The 19,408-nt window shown below is 44.9% G+C and overlaps 1 protein-coding gene across 1 annotated transcript in view; it reads right to left on the reverse strand.

Annotated features, from left to right (window-relative positions):
* The window catches only part of FHAD1 (forkhead associated phosphopeptide binding domain 1), a 133,082-nt gene that overhangs the window by 63,752 nt on the left and 49,922 nt on the right, over positions 1-19,408 (reverse strand). The window contains 4 exon segments of the mRNA XM_081255905.1: positions 783-887; positions 1,915-2,004; positions 4,268-4,398; positions 8,106-8,229. Of these exon segments, the coding sequence (XP_081112031.1) occupies positions 783-887; positions 1,915-2,004; positions 4,268-4,398; positions 8,106-8,229 (450 nt within the window).

The raw sequence follows: 19,408 nt of genomic DNA on the forward strand, positions 1-19,408 counted from the left end.
TAGATTTAAACCCCAGTACACGAGTAATTACCTAATATAAATGGACTAAAAGTCAAAGATTGTCAAACTGGATTTTGTAAAAATGATATGCTATTTGGAAGGCATATGTCTAAACCTTAAGACAAAAATTGACAGAGAACGTATGAAAAAGATATGGTATGAAAACTCTAACCAACAGAAAGCCAGTGGTGAAGCTAAATGACAAAGGAGACGTTAAGGGAGAAACACTACTACAGATGAAAAGGGACATTTCATGATGATCTAAAGTTTTGCTCTACAGGAAGTATTAGGATTCTAAATTTATATGCACCTAGTAACACAGCCTCAAAATATATAAAGCAAACATCGTTCATACTAAAAGAAGAAACACACAAATTACAAACATGTTGAGATTTTTAAAAACATTCTCAATGATGGAACAAAAAGACAAAAAAAAATCAATATGAGAATTTAAGTTGGAACAACATCATTGGCAAACTTGATTTAATGGATCAATTCTTTCTTAGATAATTTCACAATTAAGATTTGAAGGCAGTCTAGGGTAGTGGTTACACACAGGAGCTTTGGAGTCAGGCAGACCTGGATTCAAGTTCTGCCACAACTACTTTATGCAAGTGAACTTGGGTAACTTCCTTCACCTCTGTGAGCCTCAGTTTTCCCGACTGTAAAGTGGGGTTAATACCAGTATAGACCGCATGGGGTCATTGTGAGGATGAACAGAGATGATGCAGGTGGAGTGCTTGTCCCAGAGTGGTTCCCAGGCCGACCTGTCCCTGCCATACCTTGCTCTTTTCCCGCAGCGTCATAGAGATCAGGCTCTGCTCGGTACTGCTCCTTTTCAGCTCCACCCTCAGCTTCCTCATTTCTTTTTCCATGTCATGGATTTGCTGAAAGAGTTCCAACAACAGGGAAGTCAACTTCAGAACTCATTTCATCCGGTTCATTAATGCAGAAACCTAGTCTGGGATTCACTTCATTCCTTCCCTTGGGGGACAATTCCACATCTTTGAGGCAAAGTAGACTTTCTTTCAACGGATGCAATGAAAGGGCTGGGTGAGGGAAAATTTGAGTTTCTTTTGAAGATCAGCATGGATCCTGGATTAAACAGTACAAGATACCTATCCACTCATTAGAATCTCTTTCCTTGGGGTATATTTTTGAGTTCAATCTAAATAAGGGCTGTTTGGAAGACAAAATGGGCACAGTTTGGAAGAAAAGAACAATGACATGTTTCTTTTTTCTCATTTGAGGCAGAGAAGTGTGCTCCTGACAGAGAGAAGAGCACACGTCTCCTCCCCCCATCCCAGGCACCGTCCTTCCCAACGGATGGAAAACGTATGCCTGGTGATGTGCACGAGGGTTCGGGCCGGTACAGGGGGTGAACATTTACATTGAGTGGTCATCTTTTCATTGTATTCATTTTTATGTTCACCTTCCATACAAGGCCAGTGATACATTTGCTTTTTATTTTGTTTTTATGAATTGTTGTAAAACTGAATGTATTTAAGTAAAAATACTTCAAGAAGAGTTGTGTTAATAACAGTGCTCAGGGCTGTGATAAAACTTGTGACAGTGGATCATGAAAGTCTGGGCATCACAAGTCCAGGGGTAGGGACCACGGTGAATTTCTAGCAGCATATGGTGGCCACCTCCCGTCCCTTTCCCCAGGGGAAACCTGATGAGGGGCCTTGAGCCAACTGCCCAGAAAATCTGGGGAGAGTGTGTTTTCCATGGTCTTTTCACCCATCTCTTTGAGGCTAGCAAATCAAAGCATTAGGAGACTACAATAACAGACAAACACCCAGAAAGCCCCAGAGCTTGTGCTAGCTAATGGGCCAAGGAACCCCTCCAAAACCCTCAAGGCCATAATCTAGGCTTTCAGTGGACACCTAGGGGTCAGGAGGTTCAACGCACGGTTTTGCAGAGTTTTAACTCTTTCTCTTGGGCTTCCCACTTCTCCTTCTGGGCATCTTCCTTCTGTAACTCTTCTTTCAGCACTGAGCACTGTGGAGAAAAAGGACAAGGCCACGGGGGCTTGGCTGGGGGTCCCAAGTACCTGTGTTCACGCCCAGGAGTGTTTCCTGCTGTATAACCCAATCACACCTCTGAATTCTGAGAGGCGAGATCATTTGTGTGATGGGAGCACGAGATCCTGCAGTCATTCCCAGTTCACCCCTCTCATGAGTTCTGAGGAATAGAGCGTCTAAATTCCTCTTCAAAAGCCAGCAAACTTCACTGCAGGGGAAATCCAGCTTTGTAGAGTCTGGGTACTTAGGGTGCAGGAATTGGGATGTTTTCACGCTGTGACCGGTGAGGGTGGAGGGGGCCGAACCAGTGAGCCCGGGTCCATCTTAGGGCTTTTGTGCAGGTTGCATCTCAAAGACACAACTGCCCCGACTGGTGTGGAGGGGTAAACGGAGCTGTCTTGCCCGAGGGCGGCTTGGCAACAGGCATTAAGGGCGTAAGGATGATGTGCCTTCTTTTGACCCAGCAATTCCCACTTTAGGAATGTACCTTAAGGACAATGACTGGAGAAATAAGTAAATCTGTAGTTTCAAGGATGCTCTTCACAGAATTGTCAGTAACAGTGGAAGAAAAAAAAAAAAAGAGGAAACAACCCAAGTGTTGTTTAGAACAGCAGACCACTTTATAACACTGGGTACATCCAGGAGAAAGTATGTAGCTTTTAAGACGAATGATAAGAGCGTTGATTTATTAGAATGGGAAAATAATAAGTATTTAAAAATTAAAAAAATGTGCATAGTATAAATTCACTATAAAATGATTGATTGATTGATTTCTAGGTAATATATAGAAACAAGACAGGAGGAAGAACATACATGAAAATATTAACACTGATTTCTCAAGGTAGCATTTCCTCTCCTCTCTTTTTATTTTTTCTTCTCAATGTCATCTAATTATTTTTCTAAAATTAACACACATGATGTATGTCATTAAAAAAAAGGCATCTCAAATGTTCACAAGAGCAGTACCCTTGGTGGTGACGAGCCCTTGTGCTATTGGCCAGCACAGTCTAGAGGAGAAGGGACCTCATTCCAAGGTCAACAAGGAAGGAGAAACGGGGACATAAATCATCCAAATGCACTTCAGGAGGTAGAAGAGCCAAGCAGGTGCTGTCTTTGCAGATTCCTTCTACTTAGCACCAGCTCTGCATCCCCTTCCCGTCCCCAATACACACACACACACACACACACACACACACACACACACACACCCCACATAAAACAGCTATAGCACATGCCTGGGAAGACACTCTGCTTGGGAGAAACGAATGCAGAGGGCTTGGCCAGGCAGCCGACCTCGGGCAGAGGCAGAAGAGCACAACTAAAACCAGCCTCCCACTTCTCGGAAAACGATTTTGTCATCCCCATTTCACAGATGGGGAAATGCAGGCCAAATAAGTTACAAGAAAAGAAAGCTCTGGGATTGGACCCTGGTCTGTCTGATCCCAAAGCTCGTGCAGTGCCTTTCACCAGCTCTAAACTGTGTATGGTACTACGTACCAGGTATTACTTACTGTGCCTTTTCCTTGGAACCTCAAGGTCTGTTCTCATCCCACCCCCATGCAGACCTAGCTATTGGGTAGCCTCTGGGAATCTCTGAGTTGCCACCTGAGATGAAAGCTTTGGGGTTTTACCTTGACTCACAGAAACAGGCACATCATACAAATACTGAAAAATCTTATCCTATAGAGGCAGGATTCTAAAGTTAGCATTGAAGGCAAGATTTGCAAATAGTCAAAGTTACATGTAAAAAGCTCTTTGCTTGCCTACCACGTTCATCTTCCATAGAGACATTCTACACACTAAAGTCTAAGGAAGAAATGAGAGTCTGCGTGTTTGCATCTGGATCTTCAAACATTCTGCTTTGAAGACAATTATGAGAACCAGTGGTGCTGTTACCATGATGCAGCCGTGTGGTCATCCTTGCTCACAGAGAGATCGTATTCTGTTTAATATTAAACTTTGCAATGGCAGTATATGCTCATAGGTGTGTTTGTTGCTGGGATTATACAAACTCATTTATAATAGGGGTTAGAAAATGTTTGCTGGATTTGAAAATCCATTATGCTTATTCTGAGCCACATACACGCTGTCCTTGGAAAGGCTTCAGAGAAGTTGGCCACCTGCCCAGCAGCTACCCTCCCTGTGTCCTTGGGCACTGGCCTCATCTCACCACCGTGTGTCATGTGACTCCACTGTGTCTGCTTTTCGCAGCTACAATTTGCTGATGACCTGACACTCACTCTGGAGCTGAGGGCTTCGAGCTGGTGATCCTTTTCTTTGTTCTCACTTTTCAGTTGATACACCTCCTGTTTTAGTTGTTGAACTTGACCATCCTTTACTAACACGTCTCTTTTCAAAGATGACACCATCTCTGTAAAAGAACCAAACCAAACCAAAACAAAAGACTCATGGAGGTCAAAGAGGCAGGAAGGATTATTGGCAACACCATGGCTGTCAGCCAACGTTCGGACAAGACCTTCCAAGCCCGGGCCACCACCGGTGCCCGCCTAGAACTGGGGAGGCTTTTTGCAAGTGTCCCAGAGCAGGAATGGGAATGAGACCAAAGTCCACGGAACAGGGTTTGAGGCTTCAGTGAGAATGAGGGGCAGTCAGCACCAGCGAGAGGAGAAGCCTTTGGGGGCCCCTTGTGGGCACAGGCCAGGCAAAGCCGGGAGGAGAGGCCACACCATGGGTCTGGGGAACAAAGGCCCAGCACAGGGAAGGTCCAGGAATTCTTCTCCAGAGGCCAGGAGACGGGCGTGTGGCAGAGGGCACCGCTGGACACTATTGATGGGGTGGGTGGTTGGTTTCACAGTCCTCTGAGTTTGGACCCCTCTCTACCACTTATTAGCTTGGTGGTCTTGGACAAGCTATTTCACCTCTCACTGTCTGTCCCACACAGAGTTATTGTAAGGGTCAAATAAGACGGTATGTCCCAAGAACACAAAGTGGCTAAATTATGTTTGTTACAGGGCGCCTATTATTTTTCTCGGCAGCCAGCTTCCAAAATGGCCCCAATGATCCCTACCACCTAGAATTCATGCCCTGTGTAGCCCCTCCCACCCTGAATAGGGCTGCCATGTGTAACCAATATGATACTCTGGAAATGACGGACTGTTTCCTCCCAGGCTGGGTCATAAAAGACACTGTGGCCTCCTCTTTGCTCTCTCTCCAATCACTCACTCTGGGGGAAGCCAACTGCTGTGTCGTGAGGACACTCAAGCAGCCCTAGAGAGAAGCATGTGTGCTGAGGGACTAAGGCCTCCAGCCAATAGCCACATGAGCAGCCATTCTGAAGGGGGATCCTCTGGCTCCCCCTGAGGCTTTAGATGACATGACTGATGCCCCAGCCGACATCTTGCCTGCAACTCATGAGAACTAAGTCACCCCCCCCTCAAATTCCTGAACTACGGAAACTGGAGGAGATAATAAATATTGGTTGGGGTTTTATCCATTACATTTTGGGGTAACTTGTTATGCAGCAATAGATAACTACTCCATTACTGTAGTATCATTTTTTAACATCTTTATTGGAGTATAATTGCTTTACAATGGTGTGTTAGTTTCTGCTTTATAACCAAGTGAATCAGTTATGCATATACATATATCCCCATATCTCTTCCTTCTTGCACTGTAGTATCATTTTGAATAAAAGTGGGAAGACGGGTGCATAAATGCATTGGTATTGGGTTATCTCCTACGGTTCTTTTCTTGAAAGAACATCAGGCCCAGTTTTAGTGGTAGGTATCAATCAAGAATGTCTATGAAATAAAGCACAAAATGCTCCAGAATTTCAGTTTAAAAATGAGCTTTGCCTCCAGGACACAGTTCAGTTACTTGGAAATCCCTCTGGGGCTTGCCACACTTTGAGTGGGTCCAGCCCATCTCAAGCGTTATCCCAACCCAGGTGTGTCCGACTCCCTGATCGGAGAAGGTGGGATCTGAGACAGGCTTGATGCTTGGATGAGGTTTCACTGGCCGACATACGGGAGGAAGGTGAGGACCAGCGAGTTCATCCTTCCATTCCTGGTGCCCAGAACAGCACCTAGCCTGGGGGAGGTGCTCAGAAAATATCTGAGGACATCCCAAGTGAGGGAGGAGCATAAGCAGAGACCTAGGGGCAGCAGGGGGTGGGGGTGGGTGTGATTAAGTTGCAGAGTGAGGCAGAAGAAAAGCACAGATTCATACAGAGATGGGGATTCACGTGCGACTCAATGCTATGCCTGGCTTCTACAGCTGTGGGCATGTTTCCTGCCATGCGCTGGCTGCTTTCAGAGTGATGTGCCCCTCCGAGGCTCACTGCCTCCTCCCTGTCACCTGCTTCTCTCCCTCCCCTCGTCTGTGAGTGGCCCCATCTTCTTCAGGTGGCCCCATCCTCTTCAGGTCTCTAGACATGTCAGTTTCTGCTTAAAAAACTCCACTGGATTCCCAACACCCTTGGAATAAAAACCCAGACCCCCCCGACCCTGCCCAGCCCCACAAACCCCTGTTCACTCCACGCAGGCTCGCTTGCCCTTGGCTTGTCCTTGTCCACCTGAAACAGATCCTCTCTAAAAGAAGGACATAGCCGTGGAGGATACAACATAAACTGGTTAGAATCAGCTAGGTCCAAGGGGGCGTAAGATTCGACTTCCAGGGGAACTTGAGCCTCATTACAGGCTCATTGTAATACATGAGCGAAATGACACACCCACCAGCACCAGGACAGTTCCGAGGCTGACCATAAAGGTCAAAAAGTGGGTGGTGGGGCTTCCCTGGTGGCGCGGTGGTTGAGAGTCTGCCTGCCGATGCAGGGGATACGGGTTCGTGCCCCGGTCCGGGAAGATCCCACATGCCGCGAAGCGGCTGGGCCCGTGAGCCATGGCTGCTGAGCCTGCACGTCCGGAGCCTGTGCTCCGCAATGGGAGAGGCCACAACAGTGAGAGGCCCGCGTACAGGAAAAAAAAAAAAAAAAAGTGGGTGGTGGCCCAATTCCTGGAAATCCCCTCCCCTTCCCCAAAATATTAGAGTTGTCCCAATCCTCCCACTCATTAGCCTATAAAATTACCCAGCCCATAAACACTAACCGCCCCATATTTGGGGGTCTCTAGCCTTCTGAGATGTCCCACACTCTGTCTGTGGAGTGTGTTTCTCTCTAAAGAAATCCACTTCTTACTTTGTCTCTCACTGAATTCTTTCTGCGATGAGACATAAAGAACCTGAGCTTTAGTAAGTCCCGAGACCAGATGCGTGATCTCGATTAAAAGATAGTGGGGTCTGACTGGGTTCGAGTCCCAGCCCACGGGTTCAAGTCCCACCTGAGTTCCATGGTTGCACACCCACTAAGCTGGTCCCCCTTGGCCTCCCCCCTTGAAGCGCTGGCCACCACGACACACAGTTTATTTTCTCCACAGCACCACTGCTCTCTGAAGTGGGCTTGTTTATTCATCCATTTACTTTTATTGTCTGTCAACCCCTCCCAAATCTGTGAGTACAGGAATATGACTGTCTTGCTTGGCTCTCCCTCCCCGGAGCCTGGAACGGGGCCTGACACCTAGTAGGAGCTCAAGAAACATGTGGAAGCAATGAAGGAATCCAGGGAATCAAAGCTCAGCCACAGCTGTGCGTTGGCTGCCCCTCTCCCAACCCAAGCCCTTTATCAGGGAACCACCTCTGATCAAATTAGAAAATGGTTTCCCTTGGGCCCAAGTGCACTCGGCTGAAATGGGTGAGACCATGGGTGCCTTAAAGGAGTGACCCCATTTTGTCCACGCTCTAGTTTGCACTCAGGCTGCTTTGTGGAACCACCCAAGCCACAAGGTGACCTGTGTTCTCCCTGGTGGGGCCAGTGCTCAGGAGACCTTGTAGCCAAGAGATACCATTCTCTCAAATATTTACCAGGCCCTGCCCTGAAGTGGGCTTGTTTATTCATCCATTTACTGGGTGGCAAGAAACCTCCACTGAGGGAGAACTCTAATGCACTGACACGGGTGATCCCTGAGGCTGCACCCATGTCACGGGCACAGGTGTGCTGGTTGACTGGTGATGTCTGCAGGGGGAGGGCAGAAGCTCTGGGGCCTGAATGCAGAAGGGCCTCACCTGACGTGATGGCGGCCTCCCTCCTTAAGTTCTCGGCCTCGTGCTTCAGGGAGGTGATTTCTAAGTTTCTCTCAGACAGGGTCTGGCACAGCACCTGGTTGTAGCCTTGCTGTAGGGCACTGATCTGTGGAAGGAGGCAACACACCATCAGAGGGGGCCAGCCAGGCCTGCAGGACACGCCGGTACTTCTCCAACGCTGGGCAAAGAGTCGGGTTGATCTTGGATCGGGGTGTTGGGGAAACCAAGGTTTTCAGTTGTCACTAGTGGAAGGGGCAGGAGGGGGCCTGTTCCTTCAGTGACCACCATGTCATCGGTCCTCGAGACACAGACCTTATCTTTGTGGCCACCCAGGGGCTCCGGTGCTGCTGTCTTCCTATGACCTGTGGATTTTCAGCCATAAATAGACTAGCTGTTGGTTCCAGATCATCCAGCACTGACTGGATGCACAGCAAAGTTCAAGAGCCGGGAGCAGGTTATGAAATGAATTCCCTCTAATGAGAATAGAGGGTAGTTTATACCTCACAGAACACTCCAGAGTTTACAAAGCCTGTTCACACATGCTACACTGATACTCGTCACAGCGTTGCTGAAGGCTGACGTTCCCATGAATGTGCCCATTTTGCAAGGGAGCCAGGTTGAGACTCAGAGAGGCGAGGCCCCCTGCTCGGGATCACGTGGCTGGTCAGACGTGGAGTCTGATTCAAACCCAGTCTTCAGTTGCCTGGTTCCTGGTTCCTCCTTCCCAGGTGGCTCTAGGAATGAGCGTGAGAAGTTGGAGGCTGTAAAGCAAGGCATGGACTCGGGAGCCGGACTGTGGCCTTCAAGTCCTGTCTCTGCCAGTTAACGGGCTTTGGGAACACAAGGAGGACACCATGTACTGTTTCCTTTTGTTCAGTCTGTACACGGGGTGATGGTAGTCCCAACCTGATAGGATTGTGAGAAGTATTTTAATAAGTTAGCATGAGTACAAGTGCTCAGATCATGCCTGGCACATGGCACAGGGGGATGAGCTGTGACGGCCCTCTCCTCTACCTACCACGGGGTGTTTTTCTTGTTTTCTTTTTTTTTTTTTTTTTTTTTTTTTTTTGCGGCCCGCGGGCCTCTCACTGTTGTGGCCTCTCCCTTTGCGGAGCACAGGCTCCGGACGCGCAGGCTCAGCGACCATGGCTCACGGGCCCAGCCGCTCCGCGGCATGTGGGATCTTCCCGGACCGGGGCACGAACCCGTGTCCCCTGCATCGGCAGGCGGACTCTCAACCACTGCGCCACCAGGGAAGCCCTCACGGGGTGTTTTAGCTTCAGCTTCCCTCGTCCGTCTCTGGGGAAGGTAGTTGGTAATCTTTATGTGTGCATTTGTAAGCCTTTCCAGGCTCACTTAAACGCCAGTGTGGTTGTTATTAAGAGGAAATACAAGGGCTTCCTTGGTGGTGCAGTGGTTGAGAGTCTGCCTGCCGATGCAGGGGACACGGGTTCATGTCCCGGTCCGGGAAGATCCCACATGCTGCAGAGTGGCTGGGCCCGTGAGCCATGGCCCCTAAGCCTGCGCGTCCGGAGCCTGTGCTCCACAATGGGAGAGGCCACAACAGTGAGAGGCATGCGTACCACAAAAAAAAAAAAAAAAAAAAGAGGAAATACAGGAATCGTGGGTGGGAGCACCACAGGCTGGCTCTATCTATGGCTGCTGTGAGCACCCTCTAAGTCCATGGCTCAGAGCCCCCTCAAGGGCGGGCCCCCCTCCAGGGGTCTAGGTCTACACGTGGGGTGCGGAAGGCTCTCCATCAAAGGCAATGTTGATAAGGGCCCGAAAGTAGCTGCCAGGCCTCGGCCTCCACAGAGCAGGTACCCGAGAGGCCGGGAAAGAGAGCTGGGCCCGGAATCCCCTCCCTCTCGGTCTGATGTGGCCAGACTGCTTGTTCTGAGTGGCCAGGACTTTCCCACCTCAAGGTGCACTGTGGGCCTTTGCCCTGTGATTTTTCAGATGTCAGGGCTCAGTACTCACACAGGGACCCGTTTACTGGGGCATAAATGCCACGCAATCCGTAGACAGGACAAGAGCTAGCTTGTTTTGTTTTTCTTTTGTTTTTTTTGCTGTACGCGGGCCTCTCACTGTTGTGGCCTCTCCCGTTGTGGGGCACAGGCTCCGGACGTGCAGGCTCAGCGGCCATGGCCCACGGGCCCAGCCACTCTGCGGCATGTGGGATCTTCCCGAACCGGGGCACGAACCTGCGTCCCCTGCATCGGCAAGCGGACTCTCAACCACTGCACCACAAGGGAAGCCCCACTAGCTTGTTCTGATAGATCAAAATGGAAGTGACAAGGAGAAGGGTGCAATTTCTTTTCTTTTTTTAAAAAATAAATTTATTTATTTTATTTATTTATTTTTGGCTGCGTTGGGTCTTTGTTGCGGTGCACAAGCTTATTGCGGCGCCTTCTCTTGTTCCAGAGCATGGGCTGTAGGCGCACGGGCTTCAGTAGTTGTGGCACGAGGGCTCAGTAGTTGTGGCGCATGGGCTTAGATGCTCCGCGGCATGTGGGATCTTCCCAGACCAGGGCTCGAGCCCGTGTCCCCTGCACTGGCAGGTGGATTCCTAACCACTGTGCCACCAGGGAAGTTCTGGGTGCAATTTCTTTGTTCTCCTAAGGTAAGTTTGCCAGATTTAGGGGAGGAAAAAAGGATGTTCACTTAAAATAGGATTTCAGATAATGAATAATATTTTAGTGCAAATGTGTCCCATGCAATATTTGGGACACACACTAAAACGAAATTCTAAAATTCAAATTTAACTGGGTGTCCTTACTTTATCTAGCAACCCCACCCGAAGAGAGTTCCTAAACTTCAGTCATTCATATACCACTTTCACTATTTTTCCCATGTCTCTTGGCTAGCCCCACTATAATTTCTTAGCATTTTTCGTAGAAGCAGCTCCCTTTTTAAACTTAAAAGCGTGCATTAAATTAAAAATAACTGTTATAAGAGTAAATAGAGGGCTTCCCTGGTGGCGCAGTGGTTAAGAGTCTGCCTGCCAATGCAGGGGACACGGGTTCGAGCCCTGGTCTGGGAAGATCCCACATGCTGCGGAGCAACTAAGCCCGTGAGCCACAACTACTGAGCCTGCGCTCCACAATGGGAGAGGCCGTGACAGTGAGAGGCCCGCGCACCGCGATGAAGAGTGGCCTCCGCTCGCTGCAACTGGAGAAAGCCCTTGCACAGAAACGAAGACCCAACACAGCCAAAAATAAATAAATAAATTAAAAAAAAAAAAGAAAACTCTTTAAAAAAAAAAAAAAAGAGTAAATAGAGACTCAGTATCTTAAATAAAAATAATTCCTCCAAAAGAAGAAATACAGGAATTTCCCTGTTTACCATCAGACCAGGTTGCGGGCATCACACTAAAAAAAAAAAAAAAAAAAAAAAAGATTGGGGGGAGGTGGTGGGCATGCCCAGGTAATGGAGTTCGGGCGTGCTGATATGGCCACCAGATGGCGCTCACAGCCTTTGGTCTTGGTTTGTGTCCTTGGAAATCTTGTCATTATTACTCTGGTAGAATTAACAGAAGCGTCAAGGTCTCACAAGTTTTCTGACTCGTTTCATGCACCATCATGGTTCAGAGTCTAGGACATTTGGGGCAGTTACACTTACTTTTGCCCTGGGGCACCTGAGACATTATTGGGGGGGGTCTATGCTAGAAGTTGCGGGGACACAGGCCACTCTGACCCCCACTCTCCCCAAGGCTATACTTTTGCATGTTTGTGCTTTGGAAACTTTGAGTAAAAAAATTCTTTCACATCTTACTTTTCTCTGTTGGGGGGAAATACAACTTTTCCATAAAAGGTCCTTGGAACACTGAAAGTGTTTGTAAGCTCTTCTCAGCTTAATGCTTTTATTTGCATGATACCAGAGATAGAACACACAGAGACAAACTTCCAGAAGGGAAAACATATGTTCCCCTCTAAGACTCCAGGGGTTTTGAAAGATTGAAAATATTTCAATCTGAGTGTCAGAGTTTTAGGATTTCGGATTGCTGCAAAACTCCAAAGAGTCTTCAAACCTCTTTGATACTTTTACTATCAAAATAAATATCCATATTGTTTGTAATGGCGTAAATTCCAAGCTGTTTAATGTCTGTTAAGCTGTGTAATAAAATGGGCACTGAATCATAAGAAAGTTAAGAGTGCTAGGAGGAGTGATTGTTTCAGGTTGATAATTTGGCTTCTAATTAGCACAGGCGTATAAGAGCACATGGAGGTAAGAATTTTCTAGTGATATTGTAGAGGATCGAAGATCTCTGAGAGCAAATCATTATGCACACACCTTCGGGGACCAGGGAAAACACATAAAGTAATCAGAACCATAAATCAACCTGCCATGTGGCTTACACTTCTGGTGGAATGCTCTGCAGGCAGTAGAATAGTTAAGAAACTAAAATGTCAGTGGATGAAACTCGATTTGAGTTCAAACCAAGGGAGCTTCTGGTTCATATATGCCTTGCTATAAAATATTCTTCTTCAGTTACAAGTGAAGCTCCAGGGGTAGGGGAGGCAAGAGCATGATGCATCAGTGTAATTATTTCTAGATAATTTCTTTGTACAAAAACATTTTTTCCCCCAGATATCGGCAGCCACTTTAAATAATACTCAAATTGGGACCGGCTGATATTCAAAGATACGTGGAAATTATATAATATTCTATGTCAAATATATTTCAATTATTTAAAAAAAGGTATGTGGGGAATTCCCAGGCAGTCCAGTGGTTAGGACTCTGTGCTTCCACTGCTGGAGGCCTGGGTTTGATCTCTGGTCAGGGAACTAAGATCCTGCAAGCCGCGTGGTATGGCCAAAAAACAAAAAGGTATGTGGGAATAATTCAGCCTCGTCCATGTACCTGAAAAAGACATGTCATTTTCTCAGGAAAGCTCTGAAATGGGAGAATAACTGAAAGGAATATTTCAGCAAAATTGGGTTCAGTTCAAGAAAAAGATGCTCATTAATGTGTCAGCTACATGTCAAGGTAGCTGTTTGCACTAATAATTCCTATAGGACCTGTTACTTTCATTGTTTTTTCAAAACCAGGTTTGAAGGAGAGTCATTTAAATATTAGAGCATGTATTTGTTGACTTGTTTACTCTGTCTCCCTCACTAGAGCATAACAGGGGGAAGGATCATGTCTGTCTTGTTCTCTGCTGAATTCTCAGAGCCTGGAAGAGGGCATGGCACAGGATAGGCCCCCCAAAATATTTATTTGGATTAATGGACGGATGGATGGATGGATGAATAAAGAACAAACAAACAGCCACAGTCCTAACAGAGTTCTAGAAGGTTACTGGGCCCAACCTTTGCCTTCATGGAGCTTACAGTTTCCTGCTAGAATCTCCTAGGTTCACCATACACAATCTGTGTCCTTTCTAGAGCACCATTTCTAGGACTGAAACTGTGTACCTAGAATCGGTTACAGAAGGGAAAGACAGTAAACAGAGAACAAGAGAACAAAGGCCCCCAAGCACTGACTACGGTTTTTTTTTCTCTCTCTCTCTTTTTTTAAAATGTTTATTTATTTATTTATACTTTTCTTATTAGTCACCCATTTTATACACATCAGTGTATACATGTAAATCCCAATCTCTCAATTCATCATACCACCATCCCCACCCCCTGCCGCTTTCCCCCCTTGGTGTCCATACGTTTGTTCTCTGCATGTGTGTCTCCATTTCTGCTCTGCAAACTGGTTCATCTTTACCATTTTTCTAGGTTCCAAATATATGCGTTAATATATGATATTTGTTCTTCTCTTTCTGACTTACTTCACTCTGTATGGCAGTCTCTAGATGCATTCACGTCTCTACAAATGACCCAATTTTGTTCCTTTTTATGGCTGAGTAATATTCCATTGTACATATGTACCATTTCCTCTTTAACCATTCGTCTGTTGATGGGCATTTAGGTTGCTTCCATGATCTGGCTATTGTAAATAGTACTGCAATGAACATTGGGGTGCATGTGGCTTTTTGAATTATGGTTTTCTCTGGGTATATGCCCAGTAGTGGGATTGCTGGGTCCTATGGTAATTCTATTTTTAGTCTTTTAAGGAACCTCCATACTGTTCTCCATAGTGGCTGTATCAATTTACATTCCCACCAACAGTGCAAGAGGGTCCCCTTTTCTCCACACCGTCTCCAGCATTTGTTGTTTGTAGATTTTCTGATGATGCCCATTCTAACTGGTGTGAGCTGATACCTCATTGTAGTTTTGATTTGCATTTCTCTAATAATTAATGATGTTGAGCAGCTTTTCATGTGCTTCTTGGCCAGCGGTATATCTTCTTTGGAGAAATGTCTATTTAGGTCTTCTGCCCATTTTTGGATTGGGTTGTTTGTTTTTTTAATATTGAGCTGCATGAGCTGTTTATATATTTTGGAAATTAATCATTTGTCAGTTGCTTCCTTTGCAAATATTTTCTCCCATTCTGAGGGTTGTCTTTTCATCTTGTTTATGGTTTCCTTTGCTGTGCAAAAGCTTTGAAGTTTCATTAGGTCTCATTTGTTTATTTTTGTATTTATTTCCATTACTCTAGGAAGTGGATCAAAAAATATCTTGCTGTGATTTATGTCAAAGAGTGTTCTTCCTATGTTTTCCTCTAAGAATTTTAGAGTGTCTGGTCTTACATTTAGGTCTCTAATCCATTTTGAGTTTATTTTTGTGTATGGCGTTAGGGATGTTCTAATTTCATTCTTTTACATGTAGCTGTCCAGTTTTCCCAGAACCACTTATTGAAGAGGCTGTCTTTTCTCCACTGTATATCCTTGCCTCCTTTGTCATAGATTAGTTGACCATAGGTGCGTGGGTTTATCTCTGGGCTTTCTATCCTGTTCCATTGACCTATATTTCTGTTTTTGTGCCAGTACCATATTGTCTTGATTACTGTGGCTTTGTAGTATAGGCTGAAGTTAGGGAGTCTGATTCCTCCATCTCCGTTTTTTCCCCTCAAGACTGCTTTGGCTATTCGGGGTCTCTTGTGTCTCCACACAAATTTTAAGCTTTTTTGTTCTAGTTCTGTAAAAACTGCCATTGGTAATTTGATAGGGATTGCATTGAATCTGTAGATTGCTTTGGGTAGTATAGTCATTTTCACAATATTGATGCTTCCAATCCAAGAACGTGGTATATCTCTCCATGTGTTGCTATCATCTTTAATTTCTTTCATCAGTGTCTTACAGTTTTCTGCATACAGGTCTTTGTCTCCCTAGGTAGGTTTATTCCTAGGTATTTTATTTTTTGGTTGCAGTGGTACATGGGAGTGTTTCCTTAATTTCTCTTTCAGATTTTCCATCATTAGTTTATAGGAATGCAAGAGATTTCTGTGCATTCATTTTGTGTCCTGCAACTTGACCAAGTTCACTGATTAGCTCTAGTAGTTTTCTGGTGCCATCTTTAGGATTCTCTCTGTATAGTATCCTGTCATCTGCAAACAGTGACAGTTTTACTTCTTCTTTTTCAATTTGGATTCCTTTTATTGCTTTTTCTTCACTGATTGCTGTGGCTAGGACTTCCAAAACTATGTTGAAGAATAGTAGTGAGAGTGGACATCCTTGTCTTGTTCCTGATCTTAGAGGAAATGCTTTCAGTTTTTCACCATTGAGAATGATGTTTGCTGTGGCTTTGTCATATATGGCCTTTACTATGTTGAAGTAGGTTCCCTCTATGCCCACTTTCTGGAGAGTTTTTATCATAAATCAGTGTTGAATTTTGTCAAAAGCGTTTTCTGCATCCATTGAGATGATCATATGGTTTTTCTTTTTCAATTTGTTAATATGGTGTATCACATTGATTGATTTGCATATATTGAAGAATCCTTGCCCCTCTGGGATAAATCCCAGTTGATCATGGTGTATGATCCTTTTAATGTGTTGTTGGATTCTGTTTGCTAGTATTTTGTTGAAGATTTTTGCATCTATATTCATCAGTGATATTGGTCTGTAATTTTCTTTTTTTGTAGTATCTTTGTCTGGTTTTGGTATCAGGGTGATGGTGGCCTCAGAGAATGAGTTTGGGAGTGTTCCTTCCTCTGCAATTTTTTGGAAGAGTTTGACAAGGATGGGTGTTAGCTCGTCTCTAAATGTTTGATAGAATTCACATGTGAAGCCTTCTGGTCCTGGACTTCTGTTTGTTGGAAGATTTTTAATCACAGTTTCCATTCCATTACTTGTGATTGGTCTGTTCATATTTTCTATTTCTTCCTGGTTCAGTCTTGAAAGGTTATAACTTTCTAAGAATTTGTTCATGTCTTCTAGGTTGTCCATTTTATTGGCATAGAGTTGCTTGTAGTTGTCTCTTAGGATGCTTTGTATTTCTGCGGTGTCTGTTGTAACTTCTTTTTCCTTTCTAATTTTATTGATTTGAGTCCTCTCCCTCTTTTTCTTGATGAGTCTGGCTAATGGTTTATCAATTTTGTTTAACTTCTCAAAGAACCAGCTTTTAGTTTTATTGATCTTTGCTACTGTTTTCTTTGTTTCTATTTCATTTATTTCTGCTCTGATCTTTATGATTTCTTTCCTTCTGCTCACTTTGGGTTTTGTTTGTTCTTCTTTCTCTAGTTCCTTTAGGTGTAATGTTAGATTGTTTATTTGAGATTTTTCTTGTTTCTTGAGGTGGGCTTGTATAGCTATAAACTTCCCTCTTAGAACTATGGGATGCTTTTGCTGCATCCCATAGGTGTTGGATCGTCGTGTTTTCATTGTCATTTGTCTCAAGGTATTTTTTGATTTCCTCTTTGATTTCTTCAGTGATCTCTTGGTTATTTAGTAACGTACTGTTTAGCCTCCATGTGTTTGTGTTTTTTACAGGTTTTTCCCTGTAATTCATTTCTAATCTCATAGCGTTGTGGTCAGAAAAGATGCTTGATATGATTTTAATTTTCTTAAATTTCCTGAGGCTTGATTTGTGACCCAAGGTGTGATCTATCCTGGAAAATGTTCTGTGCTCACTTGAGAAGAAAGTGCAATCTGCTGTTTTTGGACGGAATGTCCTACAAATATCAATTAAATCTATCTGGTCTATTGTGTTATTTAAAGCTTGTGTTTCCTTATTAATTTTCTCTTTGGATGATCTGTCCATTGGTGTAAGTGAGGTGTTCAAGTCCCCCACTATTATTGTGTTACTGTTGATTTCCTCTTTTATAGCTGTTAGCAGTTGCCCTGTGTTTTGAGGTGCTCCTATGTTGGGTGCATATATATTTATAATTGTTATATCTTCTTGGATTGATCCCTTGATCATTACGTAGTGTCCTTTCTTGTCTCTTGTAACATTCTTTATTTTAAAGTGTATATTATCTGATATGAGTAATGCTACTCCAGCTTTCTTTGATTTCCGTTTGCATGGAATATCTTTTTCCATCCCCTCACTTTCAGTCTGTATGTGTCCCTAGGTCTCAAGTGGGTCTCCTGTAGACAGCATATAGATGGGTCTTGTTTTTGTATCCATTCAGCAACCCTGTGTCTTTTGGTTGGAGCATTTAATCCATTCACGTGTAAGGTAATTATTGATATGTATGTTCCTATGACCATTTTCTTAATTGTTTTGGGTTTGTTTTTGTAGGTCCTTTTCTTCTCTTGTGTTTCCCACTTAGAGAAGTTCCTTTAACATTTGTTGTAGAGCTGGTTTGGTGGTGCTGAATTCTCTTAGCTTTTGCTTGTCTGTCAAGCTTTTGATTTCTCCATCGAATCTCAATGAGATCCTTGCTGGGTAGAGTAATCTTGGTTGTAGGTTCTTCCCTTTCATCACTTTAAGTATATCATGCCACTCCCTTCTGGCTTGTAGACTTTCTGCTGAGAAATCAGCTGTTAACCTTCTGGGAGTTCCCTTGTATGTTATTTGTCATTTTTCCCTTGCTGCTGTCAATAATTTTTCTTTAATTTTTGCCAAGTTGATTACTATGTGTCTCGGTGTGTTTCTCCGTGGGTTTCTCCTGTATGGGACTCTCTGTGCTTCCTGGACTTGGGTGGCTATTTCCTTTCCGATGTTAGGGAAGTTTTTGACTATAATCTCTTCAATATCTTCTCGGGTCCTTTCTCTCTCTCTTCTCCTTCTGGGACCCATATAATGTGAACGTTGTTGTGTTTAATGTTGTCCCAGAGGTCTCTTAAGCTGTCTTCATTTCTTTTCATTCTTTTATCTTTATTCTGTTCCACAGCAGTGAATTCCACCATTCTGTCTTCCAGGTCACTTATCCGTTCTTTTGCCCCAGTTATTCTATTGATTCCTTCTAGTGTATTTTTTTTCAGTTATTGTATTGTTCATCTCTGTTTGTTTGTTCTTGAATTCTTCTAGATCTTTGTTAAACATTTCTTGCATCTTCTCGATCTTTTCCTCCTTTCTTTTTCTGAGGTCCAGGATCATCTTCACTATCATTATTCTGAATTCTTTTTCTGGAAGATTGCCTCTCTCCATTTCATTTAGTTGTTTTTCTGGGGTTTTATCTTGTTCCTTCATCTGTTACATAGCCCTCTGCCTTTTCCTCTTGTCTGTCTTTCTGTGAATATGGTTTTTGTTCCACAGGCTGCAGGATTGTAGTTCTTCTTGCTGCTGCTGTCTGCCCTCTGGTGGATGAGGCTATCTAAGAGGCTTGTGGAAGTTTCCTGATGGGAGGGACTGGTGCTGGGTAGAGCTGGCTGTTGCACTGGTGGGCAGAGCTCAGTAAAACTTTAATCTGCTTGTCTGCTGATGGGTGGCTTGGTTTCCCTCGCTGTTAGTTGTTTGGCCTGAGGTGACCCAACACTGGAGCCTACCCGGGCTCTTTGGTGGGGTTAATGGCATACTCTGGGAGGGCTCATGCCAAGGAATACTTCCCAGAACTTCTGCTGCCAGTGTCCTTGTCCCTTAGTGAGCCACAGCTGCCCCCCGCCTCTGCAGGAGACCCTCCAACACTAGCAGGTAGGTCTGGTTCAGTCTCCTATGGGGGTCACTGCTCCTTCCCCTGGGTCCCAATGCACACACTACTTTGTGTGTGCCCTCCAAGAGTGGAATCTCTCTTTCCCCCAGTCCTGCCAAAGTCCTGCAATCAAATCCCACTAGCCTTCAAAGTCTGAGTCTCTAGGAATTCCTACTCCCATTGCTGGGCCCCCAGGTTGGGAAGCCCGACGTGGGGCTCAGAACCTTCACTCCAGTGGGTGGACTTCTGTGGTCTAAGTGTTCTCCAGTTTGTGAGTCACCCACCCAGCAGTGATGGGATTTGATTTTATGGGGATCGCGCCCCTCCTACTGTCTCTTTGCGCCTTCTCCTTTGTCTTTGCATGTGGGGTATCTTTTTTGGTG

This window comes from Mesoplodon bidens (genome assembly GCF_964165515.1).
Source record: "Mesoplodon bidens genome assembly, chromosome: 2".
Classification (NCBI taxonomy): Eukaryota; Metazoa; Chordata; class Mammalia; order Artiodactyla; family Ziphiidae; genus Mesoplodon; species Mesoplodon bidens.